This window comes from Haemaphysalis longicornis, unplaced genomic scaffold, assembly GCF_048455015.1.
Source record: "Haemaphysalis longicornis isolate Haplotype H1 unplaced genomic scaffold, Haemaphysalis longicornis Haplotype H1 scaffold_4, whole genome shotgun sequence".
Taxonomy (NCBI): Eukaryota; Metazoa; Arthropoda; class Arachnida; order Ixodida; family Ixodidae; genus Haemaphysalis; species Haemaphysalis longicornis.
The window spans coordinates 168,754,518-168,776,858 of record NW_027526361.1 but is presented as its reverse complement, the minus strand read 5'-3'; the positions used below and the strand labels follow the sequence as shown (position 1 = coordinate 168,776,858).

Genomic DNA, 22,341 nt, shown 5'->3' with positions numbered 1-22,341 from the left:
GGAAATTCAACAGGTGGGACGACGCAGAAACGTTCCGGCATGTTTTCTTTTACTGTGAAGATTCAGCTCGGACTTCGTTATAGAACCACGAGAGCGCCTTCACCAACTGGGCTCACATCAAAAGCGAGTTCATTAAGACCTTCACTACCGTGGTCAGAAAAGAACGCGCTGTGCTTTTGCATGGAACTCGAACGCAGCACCCCAACGAAGGGGTCATGATCTTCGTCGAAGAGATGAAGCGACTTTTTTGCCGTGCGGACCCAGAAATGACGGAGGAAACGAAACTAAGTTTTCTGATGAGAGGAGTAAAGCAAGAACTCTTTGCATGCCTTGTCCGCAACCCCCCTAAAACGGTGGCCGAATTCGCGTCTGAAGCTGCCATGCTGGAGAAGACGCTAGAAATTCGAACGAGGCAGTACGACCGCCCTATCAACGCGCTGTTCTTGGACATCATCGGTGCCGCAACTGGAAGCTTCGATACATTGCGGGAGACCATCCGAGCAGTGGTCAGGGAGGAGCTTCGGAAGCTTTTTCCAACGACGGCGCAACCTCAAGTGGCTTCCCTGACCGACGCAATCCGAGAAGAAGTCCAAAACGCACTGGGAACTTCTAAGCCGTCGTCAGCACCCCGCGAACCACAAGCCATGACCTACTCTGCGGCTGTTCGTCAACCCCACCACGATCCAACCTGTCGTCAAGAAGCCTCGCCGTACCGCCGTCCAGTGTCGCCCGCACGACACCCTGCAGCCCAAAAGCAGAACCCGAGGAAAACGAAGGTCTGGCGAACCCCTATAATCGTCCGCTGTGCTACCACTGCGGAGAGGCCGACCACATCTACCGTCACTGCCCCTACAAGAGGCTCGGTTTGCGAGGGTTCTTTATCGACGCACCCCGCCCCCGACCCGGCCAGCGCCCATCGCAGATCGAAGAGTACCTGTCCAACACCAGCCGTAGACCAGCCCGTTTCAACCGATCGCCGTCGCCCTACCCATGCCAGTCGCCCAACCGTCGTAGCAATGCTGATTTTGCACGTGGAAGGTCCCCCAGCCCACACGAGGGAAACTAAAAGCAGAAACTTCTGGAGGTGAAGTTGCTCTACGGCGAAAAAGCCGGAAACCCTCCAACGACGCGAGGACGCGCCAAAGACAGTGATGCACGACATGCCCTCATCCCGACCACACGACCTAACCCTGAAGAGACTTCCGAACACGACGACAGTTACACGGCGCGACGCGTACACGATACGAGCGAGACTGCCGCTGAGAAGACGACGACAACGACGACGCACAGTGCACGACCATCAACACGCACAAGCAGAGATTTGACGCGCCGACGCACCCGGAACTCGGAGAAGGCGGCATCCGACGTCAAGGTGACCATCGACGGCTTTGACGTAGTCGCCCTCGTAGACATGGGAGCCGACCAGATGGGACGGTCCGCACATACGCACAGCAGGAGGCCACATCTTGACGCCAAGTGGAACGTACACATCCCGCGTCACCATAGACGGCACAACGTACCCTGTCGCGTTCGTTATCTTTCCTAACTGCTCCCGCGACCTTATTCTCGGAATTGAATTTTTGAGCGACAACAGCGCAATAATTGATCTGCAGACTAAGTCTATACCTTTTTCCTCTGATCACTTCATGACGCCGGAACCGAACCCCGAACACCGTGCAGCTGTAAGGATCGCCGATGATTATGTCACCCTGCCACCCCGCGCAAGCTTGATGATCACCGTCTACTGTGAAGGTGCTGCTCCCAACGTCGACGCTATCGTGGAGAGTGACCAAAGGCTGCTTCTTGACCGCGGTGTGTCTGTCGCAAGAGGCATTGCGCGGTTTAAGCAACCGAAATCCCACGTTTTGCTCACAAATTTCACCAAAGAGTACCAGCATTTAAACAAGGTCTCTCCAATTGCGTTCCTCGAAGAAACGCATGAAGCTAGTGACATGATCGCAGTCGCCGAATTCGAACGCGCACCGGAAGATACCTTCAAGCTTCCGCATGCCTTCGACGTGAATGCGGCGCTACCACAACAAGAAAGGAAGAAGCTATTGGCTTGGCTGAGTCTCTACAGCGAGTGTTTTTCGTCGAACTAAAAGTTACGTCAGACGCCTCTGGCGAAGCACCGGGTAATAACCGAGGATGGAGCCCGACCTACCCGACAGTCCCCGTACCGCGTCTCTTCACCCGAGAGCGAGGCCATCCGGACTCAAGTCGACGACATGCTCAGCGACGACAATTTACAGCCATCGAAAAGTCCGTGGGCTGCGCCGGTCGTACTCGTATAGAAAAAGGACGGCACACTAAGGTTCTGCGTTGACTACCGGCGATTGAACAAGATCACCAAAAAGAACGTGATCACCACAAACAAGATCACCACGACAGGACGACGCCCTCGACCACCTCTGCCACGCGAAGTACTTATCACTGATGGATCTTAGACAGGCTACTGGCAAATTGAAGTGGACGAGAGCGATCGTGAGAAGACTGCATTTATAACCCCGGACGGCCTATGCGAGTTCAAGGTGATGCCGTTTGGGCTACGCGCGGTGCCAGCAACGTTTCAGAGAGTCATGGTCACTGTGCTAGCTGGTTTGAAGTCGCACTCCTGCCTCGTATACCTCGACGACGTTGTGGTATTCTCCCGGACGTTCGACGAACACCTTGCAAGGTTGGAGTCTGTACTCGAGGCCATTCGTACGTCGGGGTTAACGCTGAAGCCCAAAAAGTGCCGTTTCGCGTACGAGGAACTCAAGTTTTTGGGCCATGTCGTCAAGCCGCGGGAGTCCTGCCTGAGCCGACGAAAACATCAGCCATAGCGAACTTCCCAAGACCGAAAGATAAAAAGAGCGTGCGAAGATTTCTCGGACTGCGCGCATACTGCCGGCGCTTCGTCGCAAGCTTCGCACGCATTGCAGAGCCACTCACGCGCCTGACAAAAGATAGCACCCCTTTCGCCTGTTAAAACGTCCAAGAAAAAGCATTCTGCGAGCTACAACAACGCGTTCAAAACACGCCCGTGCTCGCTCATTTCGACAAAAACGCCGAAAAGGAAATGCATATGGGCACCAGCGATATATGTTTGGGTGCTGTATTCCTCCAACAGCAAGGGGTTGGGAAAAAGCCTCTGCAAGCTGTGGTCTCTCGAAGGTGGAGAAAAACTACTCTGCCTCCGAAAAAGAGTGCCTGGCTATCATATGGGCCATTTCAAAATTTCGTCCATACGTGTATGGTGGACCGTTCAAGGTTGTGACAGACCACCATGCGCTGTGTTGGGTCACCAATTTCAAGGACCCCTCTGGCTCTCTTGGGCGATTGAGTTTGCGGCTGCAAGAGTTCGACGTTACAATCGTCTACAAATCCGGCAAGAAACACTCCGACGCCGACTGCCTATCCCGCGCCCCCGTCGACCCACCACCACAAGACTCCGATGAAGACAGCGCGTTCTTCGGAGTCGTTACGGAGAGCGACCTAGCCGACCCGCAGCGTGCCGACCCCGACTTGCGTGTCATGATCGACTACCTCGAAGGACGCAATATCGCTGTGCCTAGGGGGTTAAAGCTGAACTTACCAGCATTCAGCCTCAGAAACTCTGTCCTCGTGAAGAAGAATTTCAGCCACGGAACGAGAACAAATTATCTACTTGCCATCCCCGCAGACCTTCGTCACAAAATTTCGGAAGCGTGCCACGACGACCTGTCTTCCGGACATCTCGGCACAGCTCGCCCTATCTCAAAAATTAAGGCGGAGTACTTCTGGCCCCGCCTTACATCCGACGTCACCCACTGCGTTAGGAGTTGCCCTGACTGCCAGCGACGAAAAACGCCACCGACAAGACCCACCGGACTTCTGCAACCGATGGCCTTCCAAACGAGGCCCTGTCAACAGATTGGAACGGACCTTCTAGGCCCGCTCCTTACGTCACGATCACAGAACAAGTGGATTGTGGTAGAGACAGACTACTTGACTCGCTTCGGAGACCGCCGCTCTTCCTAGGTAGACTGCAGAAGAAGTCGCCAAGTTCTTTGTAAACCAAGATGTGCTGCGACGTGTAGCACCTGAAGTCCTAATCACGGACCGCGGAACTGCCTTCACTACGGAACTAATGCAAGGGATCTTACGCTACAACAACACAAATCACCGAAGAAGGATGGCGTATCACCCCCAAACGACCGGACTAGTGGAACATCTGAACAAGACGATTGCGGATATGCTGTCCATGTATGTCGACGTTGAGCATAAGACTTGGGACGAAGTCCTCCCGTATGTCCCGTTTGCGTACAATACAGCGACTCAGGAAACTGCGCAAATGACGCCGTTCGACCTTGTCTACGGAAGACGGCCGACTACGATGCTTGACGCCATGCTTCCGCACGTAGAAAACAACCTCAACACCGACGTCCAAGGATACCTTCAACGTGCGGAGGAGGCCCGCCAGCTCGCTCGAGTTCGTATGAGGGACCAGCAGCTTGTGGATGCCGGACGCTATAATCTTCGACGCTCACACGTCGAGTACCACCCTGGGGATCGTGTGTGAGTTTGGACTCTGTGGCTGTCCGGGCAATAATTTTTAATAGGTTAGTTAGTCTGCTGCTTATACGTTCCTCCTGACTACCACCTGTCAAGTTCACATGTGGAATCCCTCATTGGCAAGCTTCCGGAACCTTTTCTTCTATTAGGCGAACATAATGCTCAGTGTAAACTCTGGGGGTCTGAAAAGGTCGCTTGCTGGAAAAGTTTTTTTTTATCATCTGGAGCCTGCCTATTCAATAAGAACAGCCTACATATTACAGTACAACACATCACACCTACTCGCACATCAATCTGGCTATAGGCTCTTCCATTCTTTTTCCCCTTGTTGAATGGGGAGTGGACACTAACCCTTACAGACGCAAACACTTCCCAGTCACCCTAAGAAGTCGAGAATTGGGTCCCCACAGTTAAATTCCGCATAAAAAGTTCAGAGAATGTGATGCTGACTTGGGAAAGTTTAGGAAAAATCAAAAGTCCCCTTCTCTACTATCAGCCATTTAGGCATTGATGAATCTTGTAGCTTCCTCACATCGCATATTCTTGAGTCTTCCGAAAGCGCCATTCCGCAGAGCTTTGGCGGTACTCGTAATCATCGGAGGCCTTGGTGGAATAAAGACTGCGGGCTTGCGAGAAAGGCCCAAAATAAGGCGTTGGGTGTCTTACGCAGATATCCAACGGCAGAAAACTTAATAGCCTTCAAGTGATTCTAAGGCACTGGTTAGGCGAACTCGCTGGCCGACCAAAAGAGATATGTGGCGGTCTTTTTTAACTTCGATAAATTTGTTTACAAAGGCGCGGAACTTGTGGAATAGAATTCGAAAGATCAAAGAAAAGAAAACTCATAACACGCCTTCGGTTTGTGCTACTGGTGACGTGCTTTTAGACCAAGAAAATGCACTTGCATAACATTTCGAATACATATCGAGCTCTGCCCATTACACAAATACATTAATCCAACACAAGAAATCTGTGGAACGCAAGCCGATTAGGAATAACAGACAATCAGAAGAGCGGTAAAACTCTGAACTCACCATGCAAGAGCTGATGTTTGCTCTCTGCACATGCTGGCCTTCTTCACCTGGGCCAGATAGCTTCACGTACACCATGATCCAGAATCTTCACTCAGACACCCTCGAAACACTCCTTTATCTTTACAACAAAATATGGCTAGCAGGACGCTTCCCTACCTCTTGGAGAGAGGCAATTGTAGTGGCTATACTGACGGAAGGGAAAAATGCCTCGCTCCCAACAAGCTACCGGCCAATTGCCCTCACCAGTTGTCTAAGGAATTTGAGAAAAAAATAAAAGACTGGCGCATTTCCTTGAGTATAATAGCATCCTTGATAACTCTCAGGCACGATTTTGTTCAGGTAGATGCACAACAGACCACCTGGTAGCGTTTCAGTCATATGCAAAGATGCCTTCATACATAAACAATATTGTCTCTGTATTTTTTGACCAAGAGAAGGCATACGACACTACTTCGCACTACGGCGTTCTTCGTGACGTCAAATCTATTCGTATATCAGGGAATATGCTTTACACAATAGAAGACTACTTGTCAGAACGGACATTGCGTGTGAGGGTTGGGGCGGCACTCTCCAGAGTGTCTGTGCGAGAAAATTGTGTTCCTCAGGGTGGAGCACTGAGCTGCACTCTCTTTATTATCAAAATGAAAATGTTTAGAAAATTTTTGCCACCTTTAATATCATGGTCCATGTACGTTGACGATGTACACATTAGTTACAAGTCGTGCAACCTCTCAATGTGTGAAAGGCAGGTTCAACTAGGTTTAAATAAACTCTCTAAATGGACAGAAGAGAATGGCTTTAAATTAAACACACAGAAAACTACCTGTATCCTGTTCCCAAAACGTCGTTGGCTCTGCCTTGAACCTGACCTTACTTTAAGTGGACTACCGTTAGCTGTCACAAAAGAACACAAGTTTCTGTGCCTTCTCGTTGACGAAAGACTGACGTTTATATCAGACATAAAGAAAGCTAAAGTAAAATGCTTAAAAACATTAAACATACTGAAAGCCCTGTCTCATCAGTCCTAAGGTGCGTATAAGGAGTGCATCTAGCATCGTTTTACCAGCCTGGTTGGGTCGCGCATGGACTATGAAAGCGTGGAATATGGCTCATCCAGCAAAACTGCTTTAAAAATGCTACACCCAGTTCTACACCACCGGCTTTGTCTTGCGTCTGGCGCTTTCCGGACAAGCCCCGCTTACAGCTTGTATGTAGAGTGTGACCGGTGCTGTTTGGAGTACCAGCCCATGTTGACGGCCTTACGGTATGCTCTCAAGACGTCTTCAAATATAAATAATCCATGTAACACTATCATCAAAGACACAGCCACTATGATCCTGTTTTCAAACCGTCCTTCACTTTCTCCGCCTTTTGATTTGCGAGTGAGAAGACAAGCTGAAGAACTAGGGCTATCCTTCAATGAACACTATGAAACCAGTGTAATAGATCTTACTGCACCCTGGGATGTGTCATCATTTGCCTGCGACTTTTCATTTAGAGAAATTGTTAAGAGGAATATACCAAGAGAGCTCATTGTACATCATTTTCTACACATAGAGCACAAGTACCACCAATACGATGCTTTCTACACAGATGGCTCGAAAAGTGCTACTGCTGTTTCATGAGCTGTACATGGCCCTAACTTTTGCAGTGAAAAAAGAATGAACGTAAATTCTGGAATTTTAACAGCAGAAGCACACGGAATTCTTCTAACACTACAGCACATTACACAAACAAAAACACAGCAATCGATTACTTTCACAGACTCTCTGAGCGTTGTAAGGTCACTTCACTCACGAAAACATAGTCGCAATGTTGTGATTAACCGAGACAGTCAGAAAATGGCGACAGCACATGCTTTAGGGCTGAAGATAATAGTATGCTGGATTTCAGGGCATTGTGGTATACGGGGAAATGAGGTCGCTGACAAAAATGCTGCGCTGGCCGCCTTGCGCAGTGATGTCAAAATCTCACAGGTACGATACGAGGACATGAAACCAGTAATACGAAGACGTCTCCCCGAACGCTGGCAAAAATACTGGGATCAACAAACACACAATAAACTACACACAATAACACCACAGATAGGCAAATACATGACAGAGAAACAAATAGGTTCAATAAAACATCCATGAGCAGGCTTCGATTAGGCCACACATATGGCACACATTCATATCTCCTATTTGGTTCATTACCCCCCGTCTGCAGCAGGTGGTTGGTTGTGGTTCGCGACGGGAAAATGAAAGGAAATTCACTGGGGATATTTTGAGCTCGGCAGGGAGCTCACCTGCATACAACCCAGTGCAGGGGAAGGGAAGTAGAGGGGGAGTGATAGGATAAAGTAGAAAGAGAGAGAGAGAAAGGTATAAAGAGAGCTGTCAGTCCTAGAACGCTGTCAGTTCGGGCACACCAGTCAATCACTGCACTCCGGGCTACAGCCGCTGCGTGAGGCCGGTCGTCTCCAGGAAGTGAAGCAGATAAGTGAACACTTCCCGTTGGGTTGCCGCAGGTCCCTTCGGGAACAGAAGGTCCTCCATGTCGGCGCTGGGAAGGCCTCGACGCTGGAGCGCTCGGTGGAGCTCTGCTCTCGGGCCTGCGTGGTGGGGGCAGAAGCAGAGTAGGTGCTCGAGCGTCTCCTGTTCGGAACAGTCCGCACATGTAGGGGAGTCCTTGCGGCCGTGTCGGTGCAGACGCTCCGCCACATTGCAGCAGTTCAGCCGCATGCGGAGAAGCAGGCAGCGGGCGTCCCTGCTGATGCGTGCGGGCAACGGTCTGGGCGCCAGGCCGCTCACGACCCGAGGGTCGGGGTGCATCGTCTGCACCATGCGGGCCAGGGCAGTGCGGGCCTCGTCGAACGCGGTGACGTCTTCGGAGACTGGGGTGCCCTCCTGGTGGGCCTCCCTGGCGCGGGCGTCGGCGTCTTCGTTGCCCCGGATGCCACGGTGGCCCGGCAGCCAGTGGAGCCGCAGGTCGCAGCCTCGGGAGGCCACAGTGCGCAGCTTGATTGCAAGGGAGCGCTCCGGGTAGCCGCTGCTGTTGGTGGGTTGATCGGCCGCGTGCAGCCGCAGCAGGGCAGTCCTGGAGTCCGTGAGGATGACCGCCCCGGGGTGGTTATGGGGCCCCTTTTCGAGGAGGAGGTCGGCGGCCAGGTGCAGCGCTGCCAGCTCCGCCCGTGTGGAGGAAGTGGGGAAGGGCAGGCGGCAGCTCCGGCTGGCTCCCAGCTCAGGCACCACGCACGCAGCCGCCTCCTCGCACGTGCTGTGCTTGACGGAGCCGTCCGTGAAGAGATGCAGGTAGCTGCTCAGCTTGTCCTGCAGCAGGACGGCCGCCATGTACCGAGCGGCTTTCAGTACTACATATATTAATTGAATGCAAATCCTTAAATGATGTGAGACAGCGACACTTCCCAGATTTATACAAGTACAGAATTCCTCTTCATCCCTCTTTATTTTAAGGAGATGAACCAGCGGTGACGAACAAACGGATTTTATCACAACTCGCTGAAGCTGATTTTTAAATTTCATCTCGTACCGCATGTAACTTTCGGATCTCTCAGCATTAAGAGAGCTTCGGATGGTTGTGCAGCCATCATGGTCACCTTCGTCCACCATTATGACCATCCTCATATTTTAAATGCGGAGCATTTCTTAGGCTCGCCTGGTCCTCCGTCGTTGATGGCGGCGCCGTCTACACTCACACTGCGCATGCGCAATTCTCCTCCTTACACCCACAGCTCCACGATATACCACTATAAAAAAAGAAATAGTTAGCGGCGCCCGGTTTCGATCCCACGACTTTCTAGGCGCAAAGGGAGGTACGCGGTGCTCTTCCCACTACGCTACAAATCCGGGACAGGAGCACGTGCTACGAACGCGCCTTATGTCCTTGACTCATTCAAACTACGTCAAGAAGCTACTGATACAACGAAGACACGCGAACCTGAACGTCAGCGGAAACGATGAACTGAAAACTTTAGATGGGGATGCTGAATTTCCCGTGGGAAAGCTGTTGCGGGAAGCGCCATGCGCCTTGCAGCTCAACCAGCCCCATCCGCAGCGCCTCTGATGCTGATTGTGGCAGGATGCCCCTAGGGATTGGCCAACCAAAGAATCCATCACGAGATAGGTTCGCGTTCAACCACCGTCGCCATCTTCCCGTAGGGGAACCGCCGAAGAAGAAGAAGAACGAGAAGACAAAGCTGCGAAGAGGAGGGCGTGTACATTGCTCTCAGCCGGTGCACCAATGTCAACAACCTTTACCTCACCAAAGCTGACGGAGACTACCGATTCTACCACAGAGACAACATCGACAAGAACATGATGGACGAGTTTCGGCGCCTCGAGAACCACCGCCTACTCACCGTAACACAACAGCACTTGCGTGCCTTTGCCACCGGTGTGGACCAGGACGCGGAATTCCCTCTGGCGCTAGTAAAAACCAGATCACTCAACATAACGGCAACACAATGAAACCACACGGAACCGCCACGATGCTTCGCATCCTCATCAGGGTTCCCCCCGGGAAGATGGTGTAATTGTTTTTAATATCACGCCCCTTACTCCCATATATTAAGCTCTTTTAGTAATAGGATACCATACACATCTTAGACACTAAAATTACAGCGATGGGCCACTAAATATCATCTTGTTGCTCTTTGGCCTTGCTGCCCTTCCACTCTAAACACCCACATACTACTACTACTACGAAAACAAACACACATAGCAGCGCTGTTGGGAAAGCACCTCTTCATCGTCATCGGCGTTCACACAAGAGGGGAGAAAGGTAAATGTTTACCGGAAAAGGTACTTAGGATGATATTCAGAGTAGAGTTCAGGGTGTCTCACAAGGCTTAGATTAGAGCGGTTGTGCCACCAAATTTTAAGTCTGTAAAAAGCCTGCTGTAGGCTTTCTCTGTATGCAAGGACCCTCAACACGAAGTGCTGGGTACAGCAAGCGCTTAATATATATATATTAATTTGCTTCTAAAAAGTACCTAATTGCTGTTCTGGAGATCGGGACCCATCGCTAGCGCCACTAAGCATGACGTCAGTGAATTGCCAGCGTAACAAACTTTGTGACGTCATACCACGTTAACGACTCGAGCGAGGTCAACGTGAACTCCACTTACCGCAGTTTTTTGGGCGCTTGGTCGTATCACACACCCTAGGCCGACACAACGGCGACACCGACGAGTCGCCAAACAATCGGCCAGACCGCGATGTTACACCACGACGACGGCGACACAAAAACGTCGGCCGATGGAAAGTCACCATAGTGTGACTGACTCACCGACCGAATACGCCAGCAAAACCGGTCGCCTGACGTGTCGTGGGGAATCGACCGAAAAGCGAAAACTGCGCACCGACAACATTTGTGCCGCAATGAATGTGGCTCTGTTTTGTTAGTTTCTGGAGTGTAATACACTCAGTAAGGTCCATGAAGCCCATATAACTCAACACTAGCGCAAATGCGATCCGTATTTTCGCGTTCGGATCTTCGACTGTGCTCTTCGGCGACGCCGCTACCCCGGAGCTGCAAACTGCATATTCATGTGCGACCGGCTCGCCTGTAGAATATATAAGTTCAGCTTCGTGTAGAAGAGTTCCGTTCGTGCAGAAGAACAGTTACCGGAGAGCATGGAACGGGAGTGTTCAGTCCACCAAAAGGGCTTTGTTCTGAACTCTGAAGTAATCCTGCCATGTAACAATATTGCACATGCCGAATTTTTTTGCTTTCTATTACTCCACTGTGTTTGCAGATTGTGACTCACATCCCGAATCGCTGACAAAAATTTGGGTAGTACGTTCGGAAAGTGCCGAACATCACCTTTTCCGGCTCGATGTACTCTCCGCTGTGGAGTATGCAGCGGCTGAAGACAAAACCAGAAAATTCGTGAATTGTGCTCTTCACGTGGGGGATTTTATTATCTGCTTTGAGAATTTTTAACTCTCTGTCTGTTCTTTTTCCTCTTTTTCCAGGTATCAGGGACAGTGCTTTGGAACTTAAGGACCGAGGCGATGTCGCCGAGGATGAACTCAGAGAGATGTCAATCCTGCCCTGCTCAGGCCCGGCCTGCAAACTGTAAGCGCTATTGTGATCTACCAGGCTAGCATGTGGAGGTCTACCTAATTGAGGATTGTTCAGTGACCATGTTCACGAACGAACGAAAATAGCCCTTCAGCTTTTCGTGACTGTGCCTGTTCTGTATCACGCGCACATCGACTGTGATTTGTAAACACAAAATAAAAAGATATGTCACTCTGCCACCAGTAGTGGTCCCAGGGATCGGTTTGGAGGCAGGCTAATTTCAGTAACAAAGAAAACAAAACGCATTGTCCACTAAAACTATGCTATTTTATTTGAGAAACGTTCACTCCTCAGAAATGAATACAGAAAGCTTGCAATGCAGCTTTTAGTTTCAGTAAACAATTTTATAAAAGCCTAAATTTTATTTCAACATTTAACACATGTACACAATAAAATTAGCCGATCCAATAAAAACTAGCGAAGAAGAATTTGAAAAGCAATACTTGACACAACACGGGATGTTTATTATTTTGTGTCCAGAATTTCAGTGTGCTAAAGCTCGCACCAATTCTGGTTTTAAGAATTTAGTATTCGCAGTACCGTACACCTTAAAAGCACACACCACCATTCGTTCTTTAGCCAACGCAAACATATGAAATCACAAATTTGAAAAAATGCGCTCAATAAATGCTAGCATATGAAAACAAACCAGTTCATGAATGGTATTGAAATGGTTACTGACTTGTACCGTTTCTTTTATTTTTAATAAAGGCCAGGTTTGTCCCTACACTCTTAGTTGCTTTTACGATTTCAACGCTAGTATATTCAGAGTTTCGGATTCCTTTACATTGTTTTGTGTTTTTTTAGCATTGTAGTTCATGTTTCTGCCATTTTTTTCATTGTTTTTTGGAGAGAGGATAGCCCTTTGTCAAGTGTTCCAACACCATTTGCCTTCTTTCCCGGAATCTTGCTTTTTTTGACAAACAAATTGGTGGGATAATTTGGAATAAATGAATGCGCCATGCCGAAACAATTTATTTGAACCATTATTTTTTCTCCTCGTTACATTATGGTAAACAGCACTGGCGATAGGAATAAATGAGCACGGCCAGCACAAACATAAGTACAATCTCGCGACCCATTTTTCTTTAACTTACTGGTAGTAGTCTCCCATTTATCAGAGTGGCTTAAGACTTTTTATATACAAGAAACAAGAAACATTTGCATGCTTGTCCATATATAAACATGTATACTTCTGTAGAGGAGGACATGTTTTTGTTTTTCGGTAAGAAACATCATAACGGACCTGTGAAACATGGAAATATTGAATTTTAGGGCAGGAGGAGAATTGGGTTTATATCAAAAAAATTGTTCCAGCTACAACATATTCAAAAGTAGAAACAGTAAAGAAAACGTGCGCATCCTGCTCGTTTCGTAGCCTCTTACGATGTTGATGTGACATATCACGTCCCCTCCCCTGCTGTAAAGCCGCAATGAAAGCTTGACAAAAAAAATCCGTCCTTAGGCCCCTTGTTCTTGCGAATGGTTCTATGGCGCGGGATGTGTCAACGTGAATATCCTGGGGAATGTTCGAGAGGGCTCCATTCATAAGATGCTCCTCAGTAATCGTCGACCGCAGCAACGAATTCAAGTGCCGTGACCTTGAGAAAGTGCGTTGCTCTGACGCAACGCCGACTGAAAGCGACGCTACTATCCGCAGTAATGTACGTACTTGCGGAAACGCATCTCCATCGCAAGCGTCCAAGGAATCAAGGGCAGTAGATAGCACTTGAAAGTTAACACCCTTTCCGGTTGTAGGCAGCGCATGTAGAATTATGACAGAAGTTTTCTAGAGGGCATAAAGTACCCATTACACCTTGAAAAAATTAGTTCAAAGCGATTGCAACAGCCACAGAAGGAAACCCCACAAGCCTCCGTACTTTCACCGACAATCTTCAACCTTGCTATCTTCAAGACACATAAAGCCATTCGGATTATAAGAAATGTCCCACACATGATATACGCATGCGGGTTAAAACAGGCTCGTCATGTGACATACAGGCAACGTTACAGCAGCCAGTATATAACATCAGGGAGGCAATAGAATGAATTAGACTACAGAGCAGACCAGAAAAGCCGGAGCTTCTTCTCGTACATAACCCAAGACGGCAGCCACCACCCTTTGCCATGAAATACGGAAACCTCTAAATGTCTTGCAAAAGCGATGGGGGAGGCCATGTACAACTTTTCTTGGACATGTTGCGCAGAATCACGAATAGAAAAAATGGTCTCAAGGAACAATACCTCCTACGACTACAGGATTCATTCTTAATTTCAAGAATAAGGTACCAAGTACCAGACACCATCTTCCCCAAAACGCAGGAAGAAAGCATCGGCGCTCTTATTAGGAAGGCGAAGAAGATTGCGCTATTCATTCCGATGAATGCCAGCACCAAGTGACTTCTTGAGACAGAAATGCACAATACGCCGGAGGAAATAGTAAATGTACACAGGTACAACCTGCACCTCAGACTCCAAGTGACAGTCCCATTGCAAGAGATGCTTCGCTGACAGACTGAACCTCTCAAGCCACACACGGCCAGTCATACCAAGACACATGCATTGTCAACGTAACAAAGTCAGAAGGAGCATTCATGTCAAACATCTGGATAAGCGAGCCGCTCCGAACCAATTCAACAACCCCGTATACTGAGATGCATCAGTAACGGACACAGGAGCAAGTATAGTGTATGTCGACCTGAAAGAAAATTGGAACACGAGTAAAGCATCCCCCTATGAAAATCATTTGGGCTGAACTCGGAGTCATCGCCTCAGCCATCCCCCTCACCTCCAGCCCCGCGAAGTATACGTTGAGAAAACGAAGCACATGAAATACGCGGACTCATAAAGGGCCTGTCACCAACTGTTAAGCATGGAACTGCCACGACCCATACCAACGGCTCTAAACAAGAGCATCAAGAGGACTGTGACAGTGTTCTGGAACCTAGCAACGAAGGAATGGCGATGCCGGTGATGCCGAACTCACAGCCATCCAGCTGCCACATGTTCAAACACGCGGCTTTAATGCTCACCAACTTGCTTGGGGAATTAAGCAAAACCGCCCTGAGGGGTCATCGCCTACTAGACTTATCGAGTTAGGCACGACTGGTGGTGATTCTTTGCTGGAACCCCGACATTCGTTCGTGACACAATGGGCAGTGCGGTGGACGTCACAATGGTCTAGCTCACTCACAACTCTCTATTCTGGCGATCCAGAAATTGGTACGATACGTGACGCTGGTCTTTTGCCTGAAAAATGCACCGCCATGGCATTCACAAGACGCGATATGTCTTGATATTCCCTGAACACAGCATGCTGCACCGTTCCACACGTGCTATACCATCAATTCTTTGGAATTGTCTTTCACACTTCAAAGTCGCGGACCCAACCAATTCGGTGCCTGGAAGACAAACTGCAGCCTTTCGTGCACTCGCTACGGATAATTTCAGGCGCTGCTTGCGGTTTAAGGGTTGCTTTAAGGCTACGACTTTACAAGGCAACGCGCTTTTGGTTGGTATCCTCGCTACCTGACAAGAAAAACCAAAGCAACAGCGGGCCACGACCGAAATAAATGGCTGGATATCTTCAACCCACCCCCTCTCTAGATGACCCCTGAGGTGCACCCTTTGAAGCTCCTAAACGTCTCCATATTGATACCCGGATGGTCACCCTGTCAGAGTTTCTTCGCCAGTACAAGCTAACGTGTGGTACCCCAACAGGCGTAACCAGATATGATAATCATCATCACCACCAGTCTACCTACGCCCACTGCAGGGCAAAGGCCTCTCCCAATTATTCTACAATTATCCCGCTCCTGTGCTAACTGCGACCAATTTATCCCCGCCAACTTCTTGATCTCATCTGCCAATGTAACTTTCTGCCGCCCCCTGCCACGCTTCCCTTCTCTATGGAGCCACTCTTTTACCCTTAATGACCAACGGTTATATTGCCTTCGCATTACATGCCCTGCTGTTGTGCCAGAGCGAACGGCCCAAATGTGTTGCACGGGGCGATGCGCCGACAGCGGGGCCTATTGCCGCGTCAACCAAACCGCCTGTGGCCGACAGGCCCAAATTTGCATCGTCGCAGAGTCGCTTCTCCTTTTCCCTTCGTGGCGGCTCGGCCGAATCAAGCATCGGGTGAACGGCCGGCAACCTACATGCCGCTACATGCCTTGAGACGGCTCCGCTGAGACGGCCAGGGCGTCGTTTTTCCTTTCCCCGTCAGGGCGGCTCGGCTGACACAACCGCGTCGCCAGAATTCGGCGGATTTTAAACCTCGGCTGGCGAGGATCCTGATTGTAGCGATTAAAACTTCTCACGACTGCAACGGATACCTGGGGGTATAAAATCCGCCTGGAAGCACAGCGAGCATGGCATTTTGTGGCGACCCGAGTGGAGACGTGCGGTCGCCTTTGTGCGAGCCATGTTATGGTTTTGTTAGACTTGTACATAATGTATATAAATGTTGCTTCTACTTTTCATCGGCTCGCAAACTCCATCGTTCTGCTCTGCGCTGCGTCGATAGCGGCCAGAGCAAGGCGACGTCGCTACACCCGTGACTGCGCTCGGATGGCCAGTCACAACAGTGGAGGCTGCGGTGAGGGGGCCCAGTCGCAACAGTGGTTACATCATCGGGATGGCTGATTCCTAACAACGGTGACAGCGCTACGATCGCCCATTCCCAACACTGCCCGCGTCCATTTGTTTTCCTTAATATCTACTAATATGTCTCTCACACGTGTTTATTCCCTGACCCCCTCAGTTCTCTTCTTGTCCCTTAATGTTGCACCTATCATCTGCCGTTTCATTGCTCAACGAGTCGTCCTTAATTTCACTTGAACCCTGTTAACGAACCACCAAGTTTGTGCCCCATAGGTGAATACTGGTAAGATTCAGCTGTCATACACTTTCTTCTTCAGGGATAATGGTAGGATGCCATTCATTATTTGAGGATGCCTGCCGAATGCACTCGAACCCATTTTTATCCTTCGAAGAGATGAGGCAGATATATGTAGAAGGGTAACCAGCTGTAACGTGCTTTCACGTGAATGCTCGAAGGGCTGGGGAAAACCTTTAAATATGAACCACCTGCCCCTAACCTTATTACCATATCCCACAACAGGGCCTGTTGGCCTCCTTTCTCAAATAAATGCAGTCATTCCGTTCAGCACTCTCCGCTAGAACTAGTGTGCCCTCGCTGCATTTTGCAAGAGCAACGTAAACAACTAGACACACTATAGGCGCAATAACTGCGTGTTGGTCTGGAACTCACTAAGTGCACTTCAATGACTAGTATGGTAGAAGTGAGATGCTTTAGGCCTCTGTGCTATTAAGGAAAAAAAATATCCTAATTAGCATCCGACATGTTAGCGGCTCCTTGCCCATTGGCCGAAAGCGCTACTAATTATGCGAGGGAATTTCTACCGTCATACTATTGACGACGCATCACACCTGTGTTACCACCGTGGCTATTTTGTACATCATCACCTGCCTATCTATGCCCACTGCAAGGCCTATTAATCTCCAATTATCCCGGTCCTGTGCTAAGTACGACCAATTTATCCCCGCAAACTTCCTGATCTGATTTACCCATCTAACTTTCTGCCGCCCGTGCCACGCTTGCCTTCCCTAGGTATTCAATCTGTTACCCTTAATGACCACCGGTTATCTTGCCTTCGCATCTTGCCTTAGCATTTCCCTGCCCACGTCCACTTCTACTTCTTAATTTCTACTAATATGTCCTTAACACGCGTTTGTTCCCTGACCCACCCCGCTAACTTCTTGTCCCTTAACGTTACAGTTATCATCTTCCGTTCCATTGCTCGATGAGTTGTCTTCAATTTCAGTGTAACCCTCTTATCGAACCTCCAAGTTTCTACCCCGCCCGTGACTACAAGTAACATGCAGCTCTCATACACTTTCTTCTTCAGGGACAATAGTAGGCTGCCATTCACTATCTAAGAATACCTGCCGAATGCATTCCAGCCCATCCTCATACTTCGAATTATTTCTGGCTCATGGTTGGAATCTCGGGTCAGAACCTGGCCTATGTAGATATATTCCCTTACCACTTTCACAACCTCGCCACCTATCTCAAACCACTGTGCTGTCCCGAGGTTATTGAGCATTACTTTAATTTCCTGTATATTAATTTTACGGCCCCGGTTCTACTCTGTTTTCTAGTGCTGTAAGCATGATTTGCAATTCGTCCCCGAGTTGTTTAGCAAGGAAGCGTGTTCCGGAAATCTGGCGTTACTGAGGTATTCTCCATAAACCCTTACTCTCACCTGTTCCCAATCCGATGTTCTGAATACTTCTTGTATACATGCTGTGAAAGCATTGGAGAGATTGTGTCGCCTTGTCTTACGTCCTTCCTTACAGGTATTTTACTGCTCTCCTTAAGTAGGATGATGGAAGCTGTGGACCCACTCTAAATATCCTCTAGTATTCTTGCATAATGCTCGTCTACCCCCTAGTTCCGTAATGCCTTAATGACTGCTGAGGTTTCGACCGAGCCAAATATTTTCTTATAGTCTTTGAAGGCGACATATAGGGGTTCAGTATACTCCGCGCACTTCTCTCTTTCCTCATTGGTCGTATGAATACGGTTCATTGTTGAATTGCCTTTACAAAACCCTGCTTGTTCAATAGGTTGACTGAAATCTAAGGTGGCAGAAATTGTGTTAGCGATTACCTTTGTAAATAACTTGTAGACGACTCACAGTAAGCTGATTGGCCTGTAATTTTTCAAGTCCTTCATGTCACCTTTCTTATGGATTAGGATGACGTTCGCGTTAGGAAGACTTTGTACGTTCTGGATAACAACATCAGTTCCAGGAATTTGCGTAAAGTGAACAATGCCTGCACCGGTCCTGACTTACTATCCCGTTGAGCACTGCTATGGCAGGTATACCTACGTCTATGCTGATGGTCAGTTACCTCAAAATTTTCAGTCGTAGGTGTATGGGTGCCATCTGCGGTGTGCGGGGCCTCTACGAGGCCGAAGCTGAGCCACAAGACATCGGCTTCAAGAAGCGAGCTGGCAGCAGTGCGAGCGCCGCTCCAGATTATCAGAGACTGCCCTCCAAAGCCCTGGACTTCTTCTGCATTACAAGCACTTCTAAGGCCAGGAATTCATCGAGGCCTGCTGATTACCCAAATCAACATACTAAATACAAAGGCACTGCGAAAAGGACATATTGTTGCCCGACCCTGTGGCATCACAGTCGACGTCATATCTCACAGACCCAGGAGCGAGGGCCATTCCACGAGCTCAACACGTCAACCCACTTTATCTAAGGAGGACGCCGAAGGATTAGTTAGCACTCTCGGGTGGCGCATACAATTGCAGAACTGCCGCAATCCGGGCGCAAAGTACGCCCACTCTATCTAGGCCGGTGACTCTCAATGTACAGTTTATCCGGATGTACAGTTTTCGCCCGCGGTTTATTTCAATGAACTGAGTGTTATATATTTCCTGCACCTCGCAATAGCCTACAACCAATGGTTCTTTGTTAGATGGGACATGTCACATCACCTCTCTGTCACCTCTGTAGCATTAGAAATGACACTGTACACGTGTTTTGGTTGTCCACGCCTCTCGTCTGCGCTAATGAAAGTGGGTAGTCTAATGGGAAAGACAAATGGGAAAGTCAAGTGGGAAAGTGGGAAGGCAAGACATTTTAAAAAAATACTTTTTAGGCCTCTGCAACAGAAACACACAGTTCGACACAGGGTTTTAAATTCTTGTGGGTTTCTCTAAAGAATCTGGACTAGTTGGTTGACTTTCTTGCTACTGTTTTGGGTGTGTGTATAATTAATGGGCGCGCATTCGTCCGTTGTTTGTTTCTTGATATTACTTTTCTCTAGCATTTAACTCTAACCACATATCCGTCAATAATCTGAAGAAGCAAGCTCAAAATTACACGTGATTGTACTCTTGGACCTACTTAAAGAATTTCCTCTTTTTCTTTTTTCTTGCCATGCAGGTTTGCAAAGCGAAACAAGTCGGGAAAAAGGCGTCCCCCTGACCAAAGCCCCGACTCTCAATTCTACAGTGGCTGGTAAGACAGCCATCGGGCACGCGTTTCAAGATGGCTCCGTTGGACATCTCGTGTGCGTTATCAAGATGCGACGGCATTTAGCCGCTTGAAAAAAGACAAAAAAAAAACAAGAACACGAACTTGGCAATTCTAGTACAGGCCGACCAGTGGCGCGTGGTCTAAATAGCTGTGCAGATGCCTCAAACGCAGAAAGCAAAGGAAATAAAATGTTGACGCTTGAAATTAGGTATTGTATTTCCTGGTGGCATAGCTGATGGATATAAAGGTGACTCACGTATGATGGTTCGATGGTATTTGTTTCGCAGGAAGCGGAGAAGCAAAACCCAATAAAACTGCAAAAAAACATTAATATAGGCTGCGGCTAAAAAACATTCAACATTTGTTGTATTCTGAATCTAGAGAGAGAGAGAGAGAGAGAGAGAGAGAGGCATGTTTTTATTCACCTAGAAGAGAAATATTCGCATGACTGACTGACTGACTGACTGACTGACCAACCGACCTACCGACTGGCTGGCCGACTGACTGACTGGCTCATCAACGCCCAACCAAAACTGCTTGACGAAACATTTAAGCGTTAGGAAGCATACTCCTGTGATGGCTCACTGAGGATGGCTTTTCGGAAATTCCAGCCCTCAGTGCAGAAAAGGGGAAATTGTTTTTCCAGAAATTTTTTGTCAGGTATCGAAAGGGTCTTTGCTGTAATACGTAGCACGTAAAAATGTCTAAAAAGTAGTGTGGAGGCTTCATCCCCACCAAACCCTATTGTGCGAATCTGCATTTAGAAGTAAATTGTGGGTTTTTACAGACTTTTATGTATGTTCCACCGACTGACATATCGAATTGGCTCTTCTCATAAATGTTGCTCATGCAAATGCACAACAATTGGAAAGAGTTAACCCTACGACGCTGCTACAAGGGATAACTAGATTTTGAACCCGTAACAGAGTGAAAAGACCCAACAGGTGTTATCAACACCTACCCTCAAACTTTTGAGAGTACATTTTCAGCGCGCGAGAGGAGCACAGCATGGCAGGATCTTTTCAAGATTGCGGACCTGGGAAAGTAAAAATGTAAGTAATTTATTTTCAGAGAGATTGTTATTACACCGCACGCCTACAGGTTTTTGCTCGTATATTTAACCGCTACGAGAGGCTAGAAGCGGATCTATGGGATTTGCACTAACCAACCAATAACAGGTCTAGTTTGTGTTTTTGGTAACTTTTGTGTTTTTACGTATTTGTCAAGTACTCAGCACGTTCAAATACTTACTTGGTTTTGCTTACAAATGTTATCCGCACAAATGCGAAAAACAATTTTTGCATTCCCTCCTAACGCTCATGTAAAAGGGTGAGCGGGATTTTTGAAATTGCACCCCTCACAAAGTGAAAATGGCTAGAAAGTGATATCAACACCTCACACTAATGCTGTACCAAGTCAGGTGACTATCGCAGGGCAGCCAGTCCCCAACAACCTGCACCTGGGAGTGTTGGGTGTCACAATACCAAATAAATGGCTCTGGACTGTGCAGAATCTTCCCGCTACATAAAACCCTGTCACAACTAATGCACCTTCTAGAACGCATCTCCCACCAGCAGCGATCTCTTCAAGATAAAGGTACCCTCCGAATAGTGCAATTTTTCCTTTTTAACCGCATTAATTACGCAACCCCATACCTCACTCTTTAAACAACAGAAAAGGCTCGACTCAGCACCCCGATTCACCCAGCGCTTGGCCGCAAGAACCTGAATGTGTTAGCTGGATGTGCTAGCGCATTTGAACGTGTTTTAAGCCACCTCTTCAACCGACTGGTGGCTGGAGCTACTAATCTTTGTACTGTACAATGCGTTTTGTTTTGTGGCCAGGCGGGCAATAAAAAAAGAAGAGGGCGTATCAGAGTCGGTAAGACGACGGCAGTTGATCCGTTACTCTATTCGGGTCCAGGTTCGATTCCTGGTGGTACCAGTAATTGCTTATATTTGCTCGCGGGAGTTTCCTGTTGCCGCCGGCGGTCGCGATAGAACACTTAGCGGGAAGACGTGTACTGCTTCGCAGTATAACTGCTCGATGACCCCTAACATCCGCATCTTTTGTAATCCTGGACACGCCGCGATACCCGGAAATGAAGCGGCTCACGCCCCAGCTCGCAGTTTCATACACGGAGCCCTTGCCCACCGTGGGCAACTTCTAACCCGTCCCCTCAAGGTGAACTCCAACCACCGAAGAGATTCTCTCCCATTTCCGGCAAATTAGCCGCAGCCTCCCACGGTCGCACTGGCGCCTCTCCCGAGAGGACGCTACAAGTTGGCGGCGGCCCCAGACTAATACCTGCGCACATCCCACCCGCATCCATCTCATCTTCCCCACTCAACAACCTTCCACTTACTCTCCCTAGCCTAGAACCCTCTGCCACATAATATGGGAATTCACATGCACTACAGATTTGTCCCCACTTCTCAACCCCACCTTCTGGCAGCGGAGGGTGTGAGGCGGCGCTGCTCACCGGACAGGGGTCGGCGAATAGAAGTGATGATGAAGAAGTTGGCGCGCGGTGCCGAAAAAAGATCGCGAGGGAAAGAAAGCGAGGAGGACGAGGGAGCCAGACGGTCGTGGCACGAGAG

At 48.7% G+C, this 22,341-nt stretch overlaps 1 protein-coding gene across 1 annotated transcript in view; it reads left to right on the top strand.

Annotated features, from left to right (window-relative positions):
• Window positions 1-19,914, top strand: part of LOC144180664 (uncharacterized) — a 47,697-nt gene extending 27,783 nt beyond the window's left edge. Inside the window, exons 3-4 of the mRNA XM_077708967.1 lie at window positions 11,549-11,651; window positions 19,649-19,914. Coding sequence (XP_077565093.1) covers window positions 11,549-11,651; window positions 19,649-19,727 — 182 coding nt within the window. The 3' untranslated portion in view covers window positions 19,728-19,914. The remainder of the gene's footprint in view (window positions 1-11,548; window positions 11,652-19,648) is intronic.
• The last annotated feature ends 2,427 nt before the right edge of the window (window positions 19,915-22,341 follow it).